This window comes from Pteronotus mesoamericanus, unplaced genomic scaffold (genome assembly GCF_021234165.1).
Source record: "Pteronotus mesoamericanus isolate MK-2021 breed Mesoamerican mustached bat unplaced genomic scaffold, CSHL_Meso_final scaffold_125, whole genome shotgun sequence".
In the NCBI taxonomy this organism is placed as follows: domain Eukaryota; kingdom Metazoa; phylum Chordata; class Mammalia; order Chiroptera; family Mormoopidae; genus Pteronotus; species Pteronotus mesoamericanus.
In genome coordinates, this window is record NW_026555304.1 from 11,322,787 (window position 1) to 11,344,124 (window position 21,338).

General features: G+C 40.5%; 1 protein-coding gene across 1 annotated transcript in view; it reads left to right on the forward strand.

Moving 5' to 3' along the window:
- The first annotated feature begins 305 nt into the window (after positions 1 to 305).
- Positions 306 to 21,338, forward strand: part of ERCC6L2 (ERCC excision repair 6 like 2) — a 156,748-nt gene continuing 135,715 nt past the window's right edge. The window contains exons 1-2 of the mRNA XM_054588097.1: positions 306 to 725; positions 5,550 to 5,974. Of these exons, the coding sequence (XP_054444072.1) occupies positions 680 to 725; positions 5,550 to 5,974 (471 nt within the window). The 5' untranslated portion in view covers positions 306 to 679. The remainder of the gene's footprint in view (positions 726 to 5,549; positions 5,975 to 21,338) is intronic.

The window sequence follows — 21,338 nt, forward strand, 5'->3', positions numbered from 1 at the left end:
GTTCCTGGTTCGCACTTTGAAGGAAGTAAGCCAGACCGCGGGGGACTACTGTCTGCTACCAGGCCGCTATTCTTCTTACCCGCCCTTACAAGACAACGGCAGGACCAAGCCTGTGAATTTCTTCCAGAGTTCCTTAGAAGACGCAATATACTGCGCCACGTGACCGAGCGATATCGCGACACTTACAACAACCACGGACTTCCGTGTTACAGCCCTCTAGGGGTAGAGGAGACAGCAGGAAGATTGCTCCGCCCATCTAATGCAAGATTTTGTTCTCGCGGTGACAGTTCGGAAGCTTGATCTCGCGGCATTTTCCGACCCAGGGCTGGAAGTTGTGGTGGGCGATACAGGGAGGCTCAGCTCAGAGAGGGAGGGTTGGGGTTCGGCAAGCACATCGGCCGTTCTCCAGCGGCGGTGGGGCCCGAGACGACTAGGTGAGCGCCGCCTTGTCATCCTCCACAGCGCCTTCCGGCTCTGCCGCTGCCTCGGACGCCACCATTCCCTCTCACTGGACCGCATCAGACTGCACCTTTGCTCCCTCTCTCCCCGTGGTGTCGGGGTCTAGGGGGGCGATGTACGGAGGGACTGCGGGAGGTGGTGTTGGCCGCGGTTCTCCGGCTGGCCTCCTCCTTGCGGTATCCAAGAGCAACCAGGCGGCCAGGCCCCACCCCCTGGCCAGATGGATCCCTCCACCCCGAACCCCGGCGCTGAAACCGCCTGCAAAGGTATAAGCTTTGAACTTGGCGATCTGCTGACACCTGTCTTAACTGCGTTGGGTTGGACTGGTTTCTGCAAGTTCCCTTAGGGTTGGGATTTTACCCTGTGGCTCTTCTGCATAACAGCCTGAAATTGTGAACCTCTCCAAGGCTGGGGCCAATCCTTTGCGATTCAGTCGTGAGAAAACCTGAAATCTGGAGTCATACTGCCCTTGGATCTACTACTGGCTCTGTTACTTGCCGAGCAACTTTGGGCAGTTTTATCATCTGTCAAATTGGGATCCTTGCTGAGTTCTTGTGGTTATTAAATGAGATGGTATATGCAAAGCACTTACGTGACCCAGCGTCTGGCCCATAGTAAGCGCCCAGTAAATGTTTGATATTTTTATTCTTTGTCCTTGTGCACCCCAGTTTCCTGTGAATGGTAGAAGATTGTTAAGTAGATGAAAAAATGTTAAGATATTTAGTTCAGTTTACTTTACAATACAAGGAGCTTGATATACGATGTATTGAGTCCAGAGCCTTGATGGAGTCCCCAAGAGAGGGTTTAAGGAGGATTTGCTTATCTGCCACAAGTTATCTGGGATGTATTCTTGCCCCCTAATCAATAGCTTTCATTATAGAGATATAACAAAAGCTTGAGTGCTGGCTCTGTGCTCAGGAATATGCCGATCATTTACGTGCTTTTCCTTGAGGAAGATCTTGATCTCATTAAATAGATGAAGAATTCAGAGCTAAAGTTCAAAGAGGTTTATGTAACAAACCAACATTCTGAAGGCCAAAAATGATGACACTTTAACCTAGGGACCACGAATATCAACGCCTATAGAAACCTGGCAAGTGAAATAAATACATGAAGTTACTGAGTGGAGATTATAGCGAATAGGATTCTCATGCCTCGGATAAAAGGAGCAGAGGCTACTCAGTTCCAGGGAATTGTTCATTCATGTGTGAGCTGGTACAGCACGGTAGCTTCAAGATCAGATAGCTTGGTTCATATCCAGGCTCTGCCACTTTATAGCTGTGTGGCTGTGGCCAACTTGGTTAATTTATATCTGTTTCACCGTTTGTAAAATGGAACTGATAATATTACACTAAGTAACGAAAGGGTTGTTGAGAAGCTTAAACTACTAATCTAAAGCAAATGCTGGCATACATAAGGCCTTCAAATGTTAGCTATATGTAGGTATTTGTTAATTTTACAAGTACTTGAGCTTCAAACATTGTTCTCAGTGCTCAGGTTGAAGTGGTAAACACAAACTAAGCCCTGCTCTAGGGAACTTATATTTAAGTTGGGGAAATAAACAATAACAGGTACTTAATATTTTTCTCTGAAAATGGAATAAAGCAGGGTAAAGAAAAAGAGTGGCAGGGAGTGCTATTTTAGATTGGGTGGTCAGAGATGAAACCTCTGAGAAGATGCCATTTAAGCAGAGACCTGAATGAAGTGAAAGAATGAGTCACTTTGGTGTTTAGGGAGAACGTTGCTGGGAGGAACAGAAAGCTCGGGCCCTGAGGTAGGAGCATCTGTGCCATGGTGAGGAATAGCAAGGAGGCCAGTTTGGAATGCAAGAGGGAGAGCAGGTAGGAAATGAAGTTAAAGAGGAAAACAAGGACCAGATCACAAGGAGTCTTACACTCACTGCAACCCCATACCCCATTCAATCCAACATGAAATCTTCCCAATTTAAGCTATTTATTCTGAAGTTTGAATCTTGAGAGATTCGAGCCCCAGCTCAAGCTTAACTTACTTAGTTCTGGAAATTAGCCATACTCAGGAACGAAATTGATTTCCATAATTTTTTGTGTGAAGCCCATAGGCTTCTGCCCATGCTGTATCGTTTGACTGACATACTTTTCTCAGACCTCCTTCCTTTTTATGTTGTTCCCTCAGTACTCTATCTTACAGCACACTGTTCTCTTCTTCCAGAGCACTTATTATATTTTAATGTTTGTAAACTTTTTCATATGTGTTTCACTCAGTAAATATCAAGGATGCGTGAGATCAAAGATGTGTTTGTTAATAAATTCAGCACATGTTTATTGAATGCCTACCGTGCACTCGTTATGGGGATAAAATTCTGAACAAAGACATTTTCTTTGAAAAGTTATTTTCTAGTGGGAAAGATATAAAAACAAGTAAACATGACAAATATTGTGATATATGCTATGGAGGCAATACAATAAAAAACTAGTGAATAATGGGGTACCCTACTTTAAGTAAGGTGGTCAGAGACAAAATTTCCGGGGGGGGGGGTGCAAGTAACATAAAAACAGCTGAGGGAAGACCTGCTTAGCATGTTTGAATGAAGGGAGAAGTTGACAGATTAAGTTGGAGAAGTAAATAGAGGCAGATTATACAGGGGTTTATAGACTATATAGTAAGGAGTTTGGACTTATGTTTTTGTGCAGTGGATGGTTATTGAAAGATTTTAAGTTAAAGATTTGCTAATTTGTATTTTTAAATAGTCAGAATTGCTGCTATATGGAAAATTGGATTGAAGGGTGAAATAGTGGCAGCAGAGAAAATGGTTAGGAGCCTGTAGCAGTAATTTAGGAGAAAGCTGAAGCTCAAGCCAAAGGTGGCATGCATGCTTTAAGGCAGAAGTTAGCTAACTGTGGTTGTGGGCCAAATCTGGCACACTTATTTTTAAAAGATTTTATTATTTATTTTTAGAAGAAAAGGGAGGGAGAAAGAAAGGGAGAGGAACATCCTTGTGCGAGAGAAACATCAATCAGTTGCCTCTCACACACCCCCCAACTGGGGACCTGGCCCACAACCCAGGCATGAGCCCTGACCAGGAATTGAACTGGCATCCTTTTGGTTCTCAGGTTGGTAGTCAATCCACTGAGCCACACCAGCCAGGGCTGGCACATTTTTTTTTTTTTTTGTAGATGAAGTTTTCTTGGAACACAGCCATGCCCTTATGTTTATGTGTTGTCTGGCTGCTTTTGTGTTACAAGGGCAAGAGACAGGATAACCTGCAAGACCTAAAATAACAGCTAAAACCTAACTGTACCGAATAGTTTACTGACAGTTGTTTCAGAGAGTTGTTTCATGGAGGAAAGTAATACACTTTTGAAGACATTCTGATAGATTGGATGTAAGGAGTAATATAAAAAGAGGAATAAGGGTGGGCTAAAGGTTTTCTACCTTGAAAAGTTAGTTACACAGTGATGCCATTTAATGAAATTCAGGAAGTCTGGTTCTCAACAAGGTTAGTCACTATAATTTTTAACTTTTTTTTCATTTTGTACCCATCATGTGGAGTAGTATCTGGTTAATAATTGGTGTCAAGATGTAGATTCTGAATAATAAATAAATGAATTTTAGATCTTTAAAAATTAGAAGGTATTTTCTGAGTAGGCAAGCAAATCATGTGAAACAGAAATAATGTGTTAAGAATTGCTGTACGGGTTAATTTAGATTTTAATGCCCAAAGAGTACTATTTTGGTAATAGGGCCCATTGATCTATGTGTAATTCCTTGTAAAGTGAATCAAAAATTTACTTTAATATTCAAACTTTGTCTTTTAGAGTAGTGTAGCATTCTTAAATAGTTTGGATCCAAATATTAGAGTGGGAGAACAAATTTTTCTCTGTACTTCTGATTGCTATGCAAAAATATAATGTTACTAAAATTAGTGGGAATAATGGTTTTACTTTTGAGGACCAACTGATAGGAAATAGCATAATGAGCTATTCTTAAGAGAGTATAGACATACTAGTCATATCATTACATAATCATGAATGCTATAAAAACCTAGCTTGAAATAATCAAGAAGACTGTAGGAAACTGTGCCAGTAGTTATCTGATCTCAGTGAGAAATGTATAACAAAAATAATTCTTACTGTTCTTACAGTTGGATCCATACAGTTCTTCTGGGATTCTTGTTATAAGAAATTCCACTTAATTTCCTCTACTTGGTACTTTTTAATTGTACCAATAGTGTATTCTATAGAGACTTCCCTCACCATTCATGGTGTTATATTTTCTAAATAGAAAATAAAGTAGCTGTACAATTAAACACAGAATAAATTCATGCATGTAGAGGTCAGTCTCTTCAAAAAATAATAGAATCTTAACAGAAAGAGATCTTAGAATTCATCTGTTTTTTGTTTGTTTGTTTTGTTTTGTTTTTTTAAGACTCTACTCTTTAAAACCTAGAAGGGAAAAAACCTTGACAAAGCTGGTACACATCACTGAGTTGGAGGTTAGCTGTATACATACATATAAAGCAACAGTTTAGAAGCAGCAGTATTGATAGTGAGAAGAAACAGCTATCTCCAGAGAAAGACAATGAAGTAAATATAAAAAAGCAGACAGAAGAATCACAAAAGCATTGCTGTCCAAAGGATTTTAGTTTATTCCTTACCAAGTTCTAGTCAATATTACTCTACCATATCCTGAATGCCACCATGAATATTTAAATCGGTGGTTCCAAACCCCAGAATCACTGTGCAGCAGAATTAGTTTTTGAATTCGACGATAACAACCAAAAAAACTAATAAAACCAGGTGCCCATGGCCCATATCCACTGAGTCAGAATCAAAAGAGGTAGTGTCCAGGAATGAATGGGGACATTATGACACAACCAGGGTGAGAACCACTGGAAAAAAATTATGGACCCTTTTTCCTGCTTTTTATAGGAGAACATCTGATGATATATTTTAGGAAAATATCTATACGTATCATATGTATAATTTATCTTGTTTTAGTAATTTGGAAAGAGTATTTATGTGAGGCTTTTTTTTTTCTCATAGCAGTGGATAAATTAGGTGGTAGTTTATAAACTAGATTTGGAAACTTTATTCTCTTCTTTATTATTACAGACATATGGTATCCAGGAGAAAGATGTCTTGTCCCTTCTCCAGATAATGAAAAACTTTGTGAAGCAACCGTAAAATCCATAACAGTGGATGAAAATGGGAAGTCATTTGCGGTCATCTTACATTCAGATTTTCAAGAAAGTAAAGTACCTCTTAAAAGACTTCAAGAAGTAAAATCTGTTAAAGATTGTTCCAGGAATTTCATATTTGATGATGAAGATTTAGAAAAACCTTATTTCCCAGACCGAAAATTTCCATCATCTGCTGTTGCTTTTCAGTTATCTGAAGATGGAGACTCTATTCCTTATACTATTAATAGGTATTTGAGGGACTATCAAAGGGAAGGAGCCCAGTTTCTTTATGGACACTTCATCAAAGGAAGAGGGTGTATTCTTGGTGATGATATGGGACTTGGAAAAACAGTACAGGTAATTATTTTAATTACTTTATAATTAAAATTCCATAAAGCCATTTCATCATATACATGAGTATATACCATATGAAAATTTCTATTTTTATTCTCAGTTCTTATGATAGCTAGTGTGTATGTGTGTTTCAGTCACCTGACAGTAAAGTCCTCAAAGTTAAGGACAGTGCTTTAGTCATTATTTTGACTTCAGTACTTACTTAGTATTTATGAAATATATTATTCAAGATAATGTTTTGGTATAACATGGCTTGATTTTACCTTTGGTGATACTAGTACTAAAATAATCAATTATATTTATAAGATAGTTTAACTTTCTTAGTAATGCTTTATGGAAAGAAAGCATCTTGACATTTGTTGAGCTCTATAGCATGGTTAAATTGATTCTTGCAAGTCTTCTGTGCATACTGTGTCAGAAGTTTCTTAACCTGGGATCCTGAGCCACTAGGAAATCTATTGGTGGACTTCAGAGAGGCCACCAATTTCCCTAAAATGTGTGCTGGAATTTGTATGTATACTATATACTTTTCTGCAGAGAGGATCTGCCTAAGTTATCTATTGCTATATAATAAATTACTCCAAAATTTATTAGCTTAGAAATGATACACATTTATCATATTGTAGTTTTTGTGGGTCAGAAATTTAGGTACAGTTTAGCTATGTCCCTCTGGCTCTGTTTCTGACAAGGCTGCAGTCCTAACTTGGAGTAGGGAGCATCCACTTCCTGGCTCATGTGGTTGTAGGCAGGATTTAGTTCCTTGTGGATTGTTTGACTGAGGCCTCAGTTGGTTCCTTGCCACATGGGCCTCTGATTGGAGCTTTTCACAACGTGGCAGCATACGTCATCAGGGAGAGCGACGGATGGGGGCAGGAGAAAGCACTATTAAGACAAAAGTGATGGTCATTTCTAACCTAATCACAGAATAGATAGCTTCTCACTTTTTTCCATATTCACTTCTTAAGAAGCAAGTTGCTAGGTTCATCCATACTCAAAGGGAGGAGATTAAACAAGATTATGAATACCAAGAGGTGGGGATTATTTGGAACTCGGTCAGAAACTACCTACCATGGGATCCTTTGCTTTCATTAGTTTTTCAAAGAGGTTTATGATCCTAAGAGTTTCAAGTTCTGAATATAGACTTTATACTAAATAATCATTCTGGATTTACAGGAGCATTTGTCTAGTTTGTGATTAAGTCCCTTTGTGTTTCCTTCCTTATAAATGAATTTAATCTATTTCATTTTTCATTACACCTTCTTTAAGACTCAAAGGTAAGTGAAAAACTAATTTAACACTCAGAAGTAGCCAAATAATGCAACTATGTATAAAGCTATGGTGTAAAAAGCTAGGGTAAAATTAAGTCCTTCAATAATCAGTGTATTACTGTCAGCCATATGCTCTGTTCCTCTAAATCTAAGCAATGTACATAGTGTTGGGCTTGCACATTGGAGGTGCTAAATAATTGCTTGCAGAATAAATGAATTTGCTTTCTCGGGAGAATAGGTGGAAGAAGAAAGAAAGGAGCCTTTTGGAAACTACTGTCTGTAATTTTGGAAACTACTGTCTGTGACCAAGATACACAGATGAATACTAGAAGAAAATAAATAGTAAAACCATTTTGTAACTCTTTACATATACTTTTACTATTTTTGCTCATGCTAGGATGTTCTTTCCTACACTTCTTTGATTAGCCAATGCCTGTTCATCTTCAAAGTCAGAAACATGAGGGTGCTGCAGAAACTGACCTGGAGTTTTAGAATGCCTACCCAAAAATTACTAGTTCAGATTCTTCTGGATGCTTAGGTTCAAATTTAGTTTTCATCTCTGAAGCCCATGTTACAAAGGAATTCTCTTTATTTCATTTTTCATAGAAGTATTTTTAAAGTGATTTTACTGCATAATTTTGTATTACCTGACACACTGAAATCATTGGAAGGCTTTGAGTTCTGTTTTGTGTTGTGAAAGTCTTTAAGGGCTCGTCTCCTGAAGATCAGGAAATAGTACTAATTTTGATACTTAGCTGGATTTGTCTGATCCTTGGAGACCTAGTTCTCTGTCTCTTGTAACTCAGAGACTAATTTCTACATAAATAGGCAGTTTGGGAGACCCATATAAGACAGAGCTTCTTTAGATGTAATGACTAAGTCAGTTGAAGAAATGTGAAGAACAGTTAATGAGTTCACTAGAATTTCAAAATGCAGTAGAATTAGGTCTATGAAAATGGACCACTGACATTTACTCTGAACTATAACATTATCTTCTTTTTTTTTTTGATACTTTAATTAATTTATTCACTTTTTAAATACATTTGTCTCTGCCTTCCCCCCACCTCTTTCCCTTGCCCCCTCCCACCTTCCCTCCCTCAGCTCTTCCCCTTTGGTTTTGTCCATGAGTCCTTGCTATATGTTCCTTGACTTTCCCCTTCCCTTCCCTTTCCCTGCCCCCCCCTTCCCTCTTGTCTCTGTTGATTTCTTTTCCTTTCAGTGTTGCTGGTCATATTTTCCTTGCTTCTTTGCATTGTTGGTTAGGTTCCGCTTATAGGTGAGATCATATGGTATTTGTCTTTCGCCCCCTGGCTTATTTCGCTTAGCATGATGCTCTCCAGTTCCATCCATGCTGCCGCAAAGTTTAGTACTTCTTTTTTCTTTCTGCTGTGTAGTATTCCATTGTGTATATGTACCATAATTTTTTGATCCAGTCATCTACTGATGGGCATTTAGGTTGCTTCCAACACTTGGCTATTGTAAATTGTGCTGCTATGAACATTGGGGTGCCTAGGTTCTTTTGTATTGGCGTTTTGGTGTTCTCAGGGTATAGTCCCAGCAGGGGAATCGCTGGATCAAAAGGCAGTTCCATTTTCAGCTTTCTGAGGAAATTCCACACTGCTTTCCATAGTGGCTGCACCAGTCTGCATTCCCACCAACAGTGGACTAGAGTTCCCTTTTCTCCACAGCCTCGCCAGCACCTGTTGTTTGTGGATCTGTTTATGATGCCCATTCTGACCGGTGTGAGGTGATACCTCATGGTGGTTTTGATCTGCATTTCTCTGATGGCTAGTGATGCTGAGCATCCTTTCAAATGCCTCTGGGCCCTCTGTATCTCCTCCTTAGAAAAGCATCTGCCCAGGTCCTTTGCCCATTTTTTGATTGGATCGTTTGTCTTCTTGGAGTCAAGTCGAGTGAGTTCTTTGTATATCTTGGAGATCAAACCTCTATCTGATGTATCATTAGCGAATATATTTTCCCAAATGGTTGGCTCCCTTTTCATTTTGCTGATGTTTTCTTTAGCCGTGCAGAAGCTTCTTATTTTGATGAGGTCCCACTTGTTTATTCTTTCCTTTATGTCCCTTGCTTTAGGAGACATATCAGTGAAAAAATTGCTGCGTGGGATATCTGAGAGTTTCCTGCCAATGTTCTCCTCTAGGACTTTGATGGTGTTGCGACTTATATTTAAGTCTTTTATGCATCTTGAGTTTATTTTTGTGTATGGTGTCAGCTGATGATCCAATTTCAATTTTTTACATGTAGCCGTCCAGCTCTCCCAACACCATTTGTTGAAGAGGCTGTTATTGCTCCATTTTATGCTTCTGCCCCCTTTGTCAAATATTAGATGTCCATAGAGACCTGGGCTTATTTCTGGGCTTTCTATTCTGTTCCACTGGTCTATGGGTCTGTTCTTGTGCCAGTACCAGATTGTTTTCAGTATAGTGGCTTTGTAGTAGAGTTTGATGTCCGGTATTGTGATCCCTCCTACTTTGTGTTTCTTTCTCAAAATTGCTGCGGCTATTCGAGGTCGTTTATGGTTCCATATAAATTTTTGAAATGTCTGTTCTATTTCTGTGAAATACGTCATTGGCATCTTAATAGGGATTGCGTTGAATCTATAAATTGCTTTTGGTAGTATGGACATTTTAAGGATATTAATTCTTCCAATCCATGTGCACGGTATATGCTTCCATTTATTTGTGTCTTCCTTAATTTCTTTTTTCAATGTTGCATAGTTTTCTGCATACAGGTCTTTTGTGTCTTTGGTTAAATTTATGCCTAGGTACTTTATCTTTTTTTGTGCTATATCGAATGGTATATTTTTCCTGATTTCTTCTTCTTCTATTGCATTGCTGGTGTACAGAAACGCCTTTGATTTCTGAATGTTGACTTTGTATCCTGCTGTTTTGCCAAATTCACTTATTAGGTTGAGGAGTTTTTTGGTAGAGTCTACAGGGTTCTCTATGTACACTATCATGTCATCTGCAAACAATGATAGTTTTACTTCCTCCTTTCCTATTTGGATGCCTTTTATCTCTTTCTCTTGTCTGACCGCTGTGGCTAGGACTTCCAATACGATGTTGAAAAGAAGCGGTGAGAGCGGACATCCTTGTCGTATTCCCGATCTTAGTGGGAAAGCTTTCAGTTTTTGCCCTTTGAGTATGATATTGGCTGTAGGTTTTTCATATATGGCCTTTATTATGTTGAGGAATGCCCCATTTATTCCCATTTTGCTGAGTGTTTTGATCATAAATGGGTGCTGTACCTTGTCAAATGCTTTTTCTGCATCTATCGAGATGATCATGTGGTTTTTGTCTTTTCTTTTATTTATGTGATGTATCAAGTTTACTGATTTGCGTATATTGAACCATCCCTGCATCCCTGGGATGAATCCCACTTGATCGTGATGGATAATCTTTTGAATGTATTGCTGGATGTGGTTTGCCAATATTTTGTTGAGGATTTTAGCATCTATGTTCATCAGCGAAATTGACCTGTAGTTTTCTTTCTTTGTAGGGTCTTTATCTGGTTTTGGGATCAGGGTGATGCTGGCCTCATAGAAGGAGTCTGGCAGTCTTCCCTCCTCTTGGATTTTTTGGAATAGTCTGAGAAGGACAGGGGTTAGCTCTTCCTTAAATGTTTTGTAAAATTCTCCTGGGAAACCGTCTGGCCCTGGGCTTTTGTGTGCTGGGAGTTTCTTGATTACTGCTTCAATTTCCCCAGCTGTTATCGGTCTGTTCAAGCTTTCTGTTTCTTCCTCCTTCAGTGTTGGAAGATTATACTTTTCTAAAAATTTGTCCATTTCATCAAGATTTTCAAATTTCTTGGCATATAATTGTTCATAATAGTTTCTGATAATCATTTGTATTTCTGTGGTATCAGTTGTTATTTCTCCTCTTTCATTTCTGATATTATTAATTTGGGTCCTCTCCCTTTTTTTCTTGATGAGTCTGCTTAAAGGTTTGTCCACTTTATGAATCTTTTCAAAGAACCAGCTTCTGGATTGGTTGATCCTCTGAATTGTTCTTTTCGTCTCTATGTCATTCAGTTCTGCTCTAATCTTGACTATTTCCTTCCTTCTACTTGCTCTGGGATTTATTTGTTGTTGTTTCTCCAGTTCTTCAAGTTGTAGTGTTAGGTCTTTTATTTGAAATGTTTCTATCTTTTTTAGGTAAGCCTGTATTGCTATGAACTTCCCTCTCAGGACCGCCTTTGCTGTGTCCCATAGGTTTTGGACAGTTGTCTGTTCATTTTCATTTGTTTCCAGAAATTTTTTGATTTCTTCTCTTATCTCATTATTGACCCATTCATTGTTTAATAGTGTACTGTTCAGTCTCCATGAGTTTCCAAGTTTTTGAAGTTTCTCTTTGAGTTTGATTTCAAGTTTCAAGGCCTTGTGGTCTGAGAAAAAGTTTGGTATTATTTCAATTTTCCTGAATTTGCTGAGGCTTGCTTTGTGTCCTATCATGTGGTCTATCTTTGAAAAACTGCCATGAGCATTTGAAAAGAATGTGTATTTTTCTTCTTTGGGATGTAAGATTCTATATATGTCAGTTAAGTCTCTTTGATTCAGTGTTTCATTCAGTGCCACGATATGTTTATTAATGTTTTGTTTGGAAGATCTGTCCATTTTTGACAGTGGGGTGTTGAAATCCCCTACTATCAGTGTGTTGCTATCTATATCTTTTTTGAAGTCATCCAACAATTTCCTTATAAACTTGGGGGCTCCTATATTGGGAGCATATAAGTTTACAATGTTGATGTCTTCTTGATAGATTCTTCCTTTAAGTATGATAAAGTGCCCCTCTGGGTCTCTCTTTATGGCCTTCGCTTTGAAATCTACTTTGTCTGATACAAGTATGGCAACGCCAGCCTTTTTCTCATGTCCATTTGCTTGGAATATTATTTTCCATCCCTTTACTTTCAATCTGTGTAGGTCTTTTGCTCTGAGGTGGGTCTCTTGTAGGCAGCATATGTGTGGGTCATGTTTTCTTATCCATTCAGCTACCCTGTGTCTTTTGATTGGGGCATTTAGTCCATTCACATTGAGAGATATTACTGATAGAAACTTACTCATCTTTTCTCTTTGTACTTGTGTTCCTCTCTGTCTCATTCTTTTCCTTCATCCCTTCTCCCTTCTCCCTTGCTGCCTTGAGGATTCTCTCTTTGTCTTTGACATTTGCCATTTTAATGATGATGTGTCTCAGAGTGGACCTCCCTGGGTCCTTCTTGAGTGGGGTCCTCTGTGCCTCCTGGATCCATGAGAGCCTTTCTCTGCTCAAATTAGGGAAATTTTCCATCATTACTTTTTCGAGGAGGTTCTCTATTCCTTGCTCCTCTTCTTCTCCTTCTGGTATCCCTATTATACGGATATTATTGCGTTTCAGGTTGTCCCGCATTTCCCTAAATGCTTCTTCATTCTTTTTGAGCCGTTTTTCCATTTCTTGTTCTTTCTGGGAGCTTTTTTCTACCTTGTCCTCCATCTCACTGATTCGATCCTCAGCTTCATCCAGCCTGCTTTGGATTCCTTCTACTGTGTTCTTCAATTCAGAAATGGTATTCTTCATATCCTCTTGTGTCTTCTTGATAGTTTCTATGTCCTTTTCCAGGCTGATATAGTTTGCTGTAAGATCCTGATAGTTTCTCTGCAGTTTCTCATAGTTCTCTTTGAGCTGGCTGAGCTCATTGAGCTTCCTTAGAACCATTGTTTTAAATTCCATATCTGATAGTTCCCTTGCCTCTATTTCATTTAGCTCTCTCTGTGGGGAGTCCCCTTTTCCACTCATTTTGGGGGAACTTCTATTTCTTCCCATTTTTGTGAGAGTCTGTTAAGTATTTTTGTCCTTTACTTTTCTTTCTGGGCTTGCCTCTGATGATGTCAGTTGTTGACCCTATAGGGCCTTGGGTTGTTTGTTTGAGCCTTTCAGGAGTCTAATGCCTGTGTCTGACTCCTGCTTGGAGCAGCTCTGTGACCCCTTCGGTCAGGGCTGGGCTATTTTTTGGGATCTCTCTGCGCTCTCACGAGAGCTCCTTGAGCGCGTTCCCAGCGCTGCAGGGTCCCCCACCTGCCTGGGCTCGCATGTGTTTGCCCCAGACCAGGGGGCTTATTCGCGACCTCCCGTGCTCATCTGGCCTCCCTGGCACGCGAGCTTCGCAGCACTGGTCCGTTTAGGGTCTTCTATTGTGTGTTTTCCCCGCTTTTGGCTCTTTGGGTGCGTTGCTTGCCCTCGCCAAATGGGGACTACGGAAATGGGAGGAAATCAGCTCTAGGACTCTCCGGTTAATCCTGTTTCTGGTCTCTCCTCCAGGGACTCTGGGCAGCTCTACTTATTTTGTGGGCTGCTCGGCAATCGCGGCGGGTAGGTCAATTTACGCCTGCCCTTGCCCCTCTGTGCAATCCCTCGCAGGCCGTATGGGTGCCAGTCTGTGTGAGGCCTTGCCGGCAGGTGCAAGCGTTCGCCAGCCCTCCTGGGTCACACACACGCTCGCCAACCCTCGCCAGTCACTCGGCGCAAGTGTGCGCGCCTGCTCTGGGTGTTTTGGGGGTTTCTATGTTTGCTTTTCGGCTTTTGGCTCTTTGGGGGTGTGGCCTCTTCCCGTGCAATGGGGACTTCGGCAAGGAGAAGGAGTCAGGACTCCCCGGTTCCTCCTCCCGTTCTTTCCCCAGTGCCTCCGTTTCTAGTCTCCCCTTAGGGGCCTCTGGGCAGTTCTGTGACCCCTTCGGCTGAGGATCCAATCCCTGTGCGGACTGCGTTTCAATCGCAGGCAGTCTGGTTCATGCGCGCCCCGCTTCTGCCTCTTTGGGGTCGCGCCTTTCCAGCCCACAATGGAGACTATGGAACGGGGAGGGAGTCGGGGCTCCCCGGTTCCTCCTCCCGTTCTTTCCCCAACGCCTCCGTCTCCAGTCTCTCCTCAAGGCTCTCCCAGGCAGTCTGCACTCAGCCCCGTAGCTCACAGGTGTACAAGCTGTGTGCGGAGCGCACAAAAGGCAGGTTAATTGATTCCCTTATGCCTGAGCGAGATGGTAGCTGGAGAGTGGGAAGTGCGTTATCACCCGGGCTCCACCAGCCGCAGTCTCAGTTCTCTTCACAAAGTTTTCCTCACCAGTCTTTTCCCAGGCACCAGCCCACCCTGTTGCCGCCTGTACCCAGCGATCAAGGAGGGTGGCTGCCGCTGCAACTTTTGCGTTTGCCCTTTAAATGTCTTTTTGCATCCCCAGCCGTCTGTCTCTGGCAGAGAGCGCCCCTAAGCTTTTTGGGGTTGCGTTTTGTCTGCATTTTCTCGGCTTTAGCTGCTGTAGTTTAGGGGTTCCTGTTTATGATTCAGACCCCGTTCTTCTCGGGGGGACGCTAACTGGCCGTTTCAATGTCCCTCTGGTGCCAGTGCCCGTGCGCACCCAGCCCACCCTCTCGAGCCTCCACCGCAATTCTCACCCGTTGGGATGTGTGAGAGTCGAATCCACTGTCCGCGGCACCAAGGCTCCTCTCCCACTATCGCTCCACTGCTTTCCAGGTGATTACTCCATTATTTAGTTGCAATTCCAGTTTGGTTTTGGGAGGAGGTCAGCGTGACTCCCTTTCTCTCCTCCGCCATCTTTTTAAATCCACATTATCTTCTTTTATTCATTTTATTTCCTTCTTTCTGATATCATCCCTTTAGTTTACCCCTTCTTACATTCTAACTTGGCCATAATATGAAATTGAGCTCTTTTTTAAAAAATTATATTTTATTGATTATTCTATTATAGTTGCCCCAATTTTTCCACTCTTGCTCCTCCCCACTCAGCATCCCCCATGCCCTTAGGCGATCACTACACCATTGTCCATGCCCGTGGGTCATGTGTATAATTCCTTTGGCTAATCCATTTCCTATACTGTAGTTTACATCCCCTTGGCTATTCTGTAATTACCAATTTGTATTTCTTAATCCTTTCACCTTTTCATTCATTCTCCCCCTCCCCCTTCCCATCTGACAACCATCAAAACATTCTCCATATCCACGATTCTGTTTCTGCTCTTCTTGTTTGCTTAGTTTGTTTTTTACAGTCAATCGTAGATACTTATGTATTTATTGCCATTAATTGTTCATAGTTTTGATCTTTTTCTTAAATATGTCCCTTTAACATTTTGTATAATAATGGTTTGGTAATGATGAACTACTTTAATTTTGTCTTGGAAGATCTTAATGTGCCCTTTGATTCTAAATGATATCTTTGCTGGGTAGAACAGTCTTGGCTGTAGGTCCCTGCTTTTCATGACTTTAACTATTTCTTGCCAATCCATTCTAGCCTGCAAAGTTTCTGTTGCGAAATCAGTTGACAGTCTTATGGGAACTTCTCTGTAGGTAACTGTTTTATTCTTGCTGATGTTAAGATTCTCTCTTTAACTTCTGACATTTTAATTATGATGTATCTTGGAGTGGGTCTCTTTGCATCTATCTTGTTTGGGATTCTCTGTGCTTCCTAGACTTGCGTGTCTATTTTCTTCAGGGAAAATTAGGGAAGCTTCCTTTCATTATTTTTGCAAATAGATGTCCAATTTCTTGCTCTTTCTCTTCTTCTTCTGACATCCCAATAATGCAAATGTTGGAATGCTTGAAGTTTTCCCAGAGGCTACCTAACTGTTCTTGTTTTTATGGATTATTTTTTCTTTTGGTTATAATTGGTTGTTTTGTGCTTCCTTATGTTCCAAATTATTGATTTGACTCCCAGCTTTACTTTATTCACTCTACTGCTGTTTCCCTATAAATCATTCTTTATTTCAATTAGTTTGTCCTTCATTTCTGACTGGATCTTTTTTATGTTGTTGAGATCCTCACTAAGTTCCTTGAGCATACTTACTATCAGTGTTTTGAACTCTGCATCTGATAGATTGCTTAATCTCCATTTTGTTTAGTTCTTTTTCTGGAGTTTTGACCTGTTCTTTCATTTGGGCCATGTTTCTTTGTCTCCTTATTCTGGCAGCCTCCCTGTGTTTGTTTCTATGTTTAGGTAGAGCTTCTATGACTCCCTGTCTCGGTAACATGTCCTAATGTAGTAGCAGTCCTCTAGGGTCCAGTGGTACAGCCTCCCATATCACTGAAGCTGGGTACTTGAGGTATGCCCTTAATGTGAGCTAAGTACACACTCCTCTTGTAGTTGAGCATTGATTGCTGTCGGCAGGTCAATGGGAGGGAACTACCCAGCCAGTCAGCTGCAAGAACGGTCTGTGAACACTTACTACCAACCTCCACCCTCTGCGGAGGATCAACTGTGCAGGGGCAGGGAGATGGTGCCCTGATGTGGTCTGTAGCTGTCCACGGGGTACCCATTCTCTGGGGTTTCTCAGGTGGTGCAGAACAAGGTCAGCCCCAGCCAGGGCCACTCTTCCTGAGCTGTAAAGCAATCTGAGATGGCTGCTACGTGTTCTGGGCTTGGAGATGCCCAGGCAAAGCCAAACTGAATCTAGGCTGGCTGCTGCTAGGGCTGGGCCTGGGGCCACTTAGCAAGAGGTACGCGGCTGGGGGCTTACTCAGGCTGGCTGCTGCTTTTTTTGATAGGATTTAGGAAGTTGGGAAGTATGAGCCAAGCCCAGCCATTCATATGGAAAAGTCACAGTTAACAGTTTGGATGGGGCTGTAAGTTGGGTAACACAGAGTCTCGGGATCTTCAGGGCAGGGCAAACAGTGTTGATGGAGTCTCAGATAATGCACCTGCCTGCCAGCCCTGGGGCTCTTTGGGGAGGAGGAGACTCAGAAAAGGGATAGTGGCATCTGCCCTCCTTTCTGTCTGGGAGAAAGGTGTCCCCGCTCTCACCTTGATGGCAGACACTTCAGTTCCTCCCTGTATGCTATTGGTGCTTTTCAAACTACTACTCCAGTGCTGGAGCTCAGAGGGAGTGAGTCTGAATAAGTTCATGTGTGAGATCTTTTAGGGTAACTGCTTGGGACTCCAGAAATTTCTTCCACTGACTCAGCCCCTGCTGGTTTTTGCAGCCAGAAGTTATGGGGACTTATCTTGCTGGCATTGGAACCCTGGGTCTGGGGCCTGGTGTGGGTCTGGGACTGCTTGCTCCTGAGATAATCCCTCCCAAATTTTTATCCACCACATGTGGATGGGGGACCAGCCCATTTTGCATCTCCACCCCTTCTGCCAGTCTGGATGGATATGGTTTCTTTAACTCCGTAGTTGTCAGACTTCCATTCAACTTGATTTCTGATGGTTTTAAGTGATGGTTCTATATTTTAGTTGTAATTTTGATGTAGTTGAGTGAGAAGGCAAGCAGTGTTTACCTATGCTGCCATTTTGATCCAAGCTCTTCTTTAAAAAAAAAAAAAGAAATCTTGCTTTACATACCAAATAAAATTTGCCTAATTTCTAATTTAAAAGTTGGAACATTTAATATTTTTCATTCTTCAAAGGATGAGTATTAAAAAATGCCTGTTTGATTTAGTGACAAAGAAATCATTGGTATCTTGAGAAAGAGCGATTTTGTTGGCTATTTGTAGGCATAAGCCAGAATGAAGCAGGTGAAGACATGGGCACAGGAAGTATCCTCACCTCTATAAGAAATGTGGCTTTGAAAGGGAACCAAAGTAATTTAGTAGTAGCTGAAGGAGGATGGGATTTTGAAGGAGTTTCTTTTTTGTTTGTTTTGTATCATTTAGGAATAGGGGTAACTTGTGTATTTTTTAAGCTAATTAGAAGGATCTGGTTAATATTGAGCATGGTACAACATACATAAATATATGTGTAGCATATAATACAAATATGCATGTATGTAGTATACAGACATACATAAATATGCAAAAAGTGGTATCATTACTATCTTATAAACTGATTTTTTCCCAACATCCTATAATGAAACTTTTCAAACATAGAGAAGAGCAGGAAAAATTGTGCAATGAATACCCACTACTTAGATTCTGTTAATTTTCTGTTTCATCGTATATAGTTTTATCAAATTATGTGTCCATCCCCCAAGCCATCTTTTGTTGCATTTTAAAGTAGCAGACATTAGTATATTCTGTCCCCAAATACTTGAGCATGCATATCATTAGCTAGAGTTCAATATACATTTATAGCTCTTCTTTTCATTTTTGAAATAAAATTTACAGTGAAATGACAAATCTTAAGTATACTCACCATTCCATGAGTTTTGACAAATATGCATCTCTGTGTAAGCCAAATAAACCCTCTCAAGATATAGAATATTATCATAACTTCAGAAAATGTCTTCATTTCCCTCCCTTGCCCTGCCACAAGCCTGACGAGGCAATCATTGTTCTGCTTTCTTATGTCATAGATGATTATTTTTGCCTTTCATTATTGCATTGTATAGATACTTCATTTTGTTTATCCATTCTTCTGCTGATGAACTATTTGTAGGTTTTAGCTATTATGAATAAAACTATTTACAATTTTTAAAAAATTTCTCTTGGGTAAATAATAAGGAATGGAATTCTTGGTAATAGAGTTAATGTATGTTTAGTTTTATAAGAAATTGCCAAATCTTTTTTCATAGTGTTGGTACCATTTTGCATTCCTTTCAACGTTGTATGAGAATTATGGTTATTTAATATCCTCATAAAATTTGGTTTTGTCAGCCTTAATTTTAGCAGTTTTTTTAGGTGTGTGTTTGCTTGTATGTGTTAGGTATATGTGTATGTGTTTGCTTGTGTGTTGTTTATATACTTTATTAAGGTGTAGTTGACATACAATAAACTATATAACTTTGCAGTATACAATTTTGTAAGTTTTATACATACACACACACCAAGAAATGATCACTACAATACTATACACAAGATAATAAATATATCTATCACCCATATTTTTCTCATGTTCATTTGTGCCTATATATATGTTCAACACTGATGAGTTATCAACTATGATTTTCACTTTTAGTTTTTGATTGGACTAAGAAATTAAATTGGGAAGAAGTACAAAATCCTAGATTTTTATGAAAATTTTCCAATATATTACAGGATTCTCACATCTAATTCAATAGGTAATTTGAAAATGACATCCTTCTATACATTTACATTATATTTAATTAGCTAATTAACTATAATAAATGATTTCAAATGGACTGTACAGGTTTGGGAAACTGACCTTTTATATCAAATAGCTCAAATGATAGGAAGGGAGGTAGAATGGGAACTTACTATAGAGCAGTGCTTTCTCAAAATTGTGATATCTGGACCAGAAGGATGAGCCTCTCCTGGGAACTTATTAGCATTTTAACTTCCAGGATCTTACTCCAGACATATTGAATCAGAAACTCTGGGAGTGGGACTCAGCAATCTTTGTGTTAACAAACCTTCCAGATAATTTGAGGCCCTCTAAAGTTTGAGAACCTTTGCTCAAACTATTGTTTTTCAGAGGGGATGGAAAACTTCAGTTAATTTGGTGATTTGGTTCAGTAAAGTTTAGTTAGAAGGTTAGGGTGTTTAGTCTATGTGAATATTTATACATATGATGATGACCATTTTACTAAACCATAAGCAGGAATCTCCAGCCTACAGGAAGAGAGCTCAAAAAGTACACAGATAACAGTCAGCTGAGAAAAGCAGCAGGGCTGTTCTCTGCCAGAGACAGGCGGCCGGAGATACAAATAGCCTTTTAAAGGGCCAATACATAAATTTTTATTTGCAGCCACTTACCGTGGACTCTGGCAAAGGCAAGGGCAGAGTGGGCTAGAGATGCTGGAGGAGAGACTGGGAAAGGAGGCTTTGGGAACAGAGCTGGGAGAGTGGCCGGCAGGATCTCGGTGCTGACTCCTCTCCATACAGAAGCAACCATCTTGCTCAGGCAGACCACTCCCCTGAGTGGCAGCAGCATGAAAGGACCCAATAACCCCAACCCTAGGAGGGACTCTGCCCTGCCCTCTGGTGTCTAAGCTGGCCTGCTGAGTGCAAAGTGACTAGTTTAACAACTGAAGGAGATAGCCACAGACAGTAGATTCCTGGAAGTCTCGAACAGACTGCCAAAGGTCAGACAGGGTCAGCATCTGACAACATCACAGGCAGATCCAGAAAAAAAAACAGAGGTCTCCTACTATAGAAGTTCATACCACAAAGTCAGGAAATCAAGACAGATCAATTTAAGAAGCAGAAGCAAAAAAGAAGAGTCCCACAAGTAATGGGAAGACAAAGAAACAACCCCAGTTGAAGGGAAAGGAGGAATCCCCAGAAAAAGACTAAATGAAATAGATGCAAGTACTATGAGATATTGAGTTCAAAACAACGGTTTAAAGGAAGCACAGTGAGCTCAGGGAGAATAACCAAAAACTACAGGGAAACTAGGAGGAACTTACTGCAAACTATATCAGCATGAAAAAGGACATGGAAACTATCAATAAGAGACAAGAGGAAATGAAGAATACAATTTCTGAATTGAAGAACACAATAGAAGGACTCAAAAGCTGGCTAGATGAAGCAGAGGATTGAATCAGCAAGCTGGAGGACAAGGTAGAAAAAAGCTCCCAGAAAGAGCAAGAAAATGGAAAAAGACTCAGAAAGAATGAAGTGGCATTTAGGGAAATGCAGGACAACCTGAAACATAATAATATCTGCATAATAGGGATACCAGAAGAAGAGGAAGAAGGGATAGAAAACGTGTTTGAAAAAGTAATGATGGAAACCTTCCCTAATTGGAGGAGAGAAAAAAGTCACACAAGCCCAGGAAGCACAGAGGGTCCCATTCAAGAGGAACCCAATGAGGCCCACTTCAAGGCACATCGTCATTAAAATGGCAAATAGCAAAGACAAAGAGAGAATCCTAAAGGCAGCAAGGGAGAAACACGTAATAACATATAAGGAAGCCCTGATACGGCTAACAGCTGACTTCTCAACAGAAACACTATAAGCCAGAAGGGAGTGGCAAGAAATATTCCAAGTCATGAAAACAAAGGCCTGTAACCAACACTGCTCTACCCAGCAAGGCTCTCAATTAAAATGGAAGGTGACATAAGGAGTTTCCCAGACAAAAAAAGACTAAAGGAATATACCTCCACCAAACCAGCATTGCAAGATACGCTAAAGCTACTGCTTTAGGAAGATGAAGAAGAGTCTATGAATACCCAGTTCCTTTCACAGTCACCAATAGTTGATATTACTAA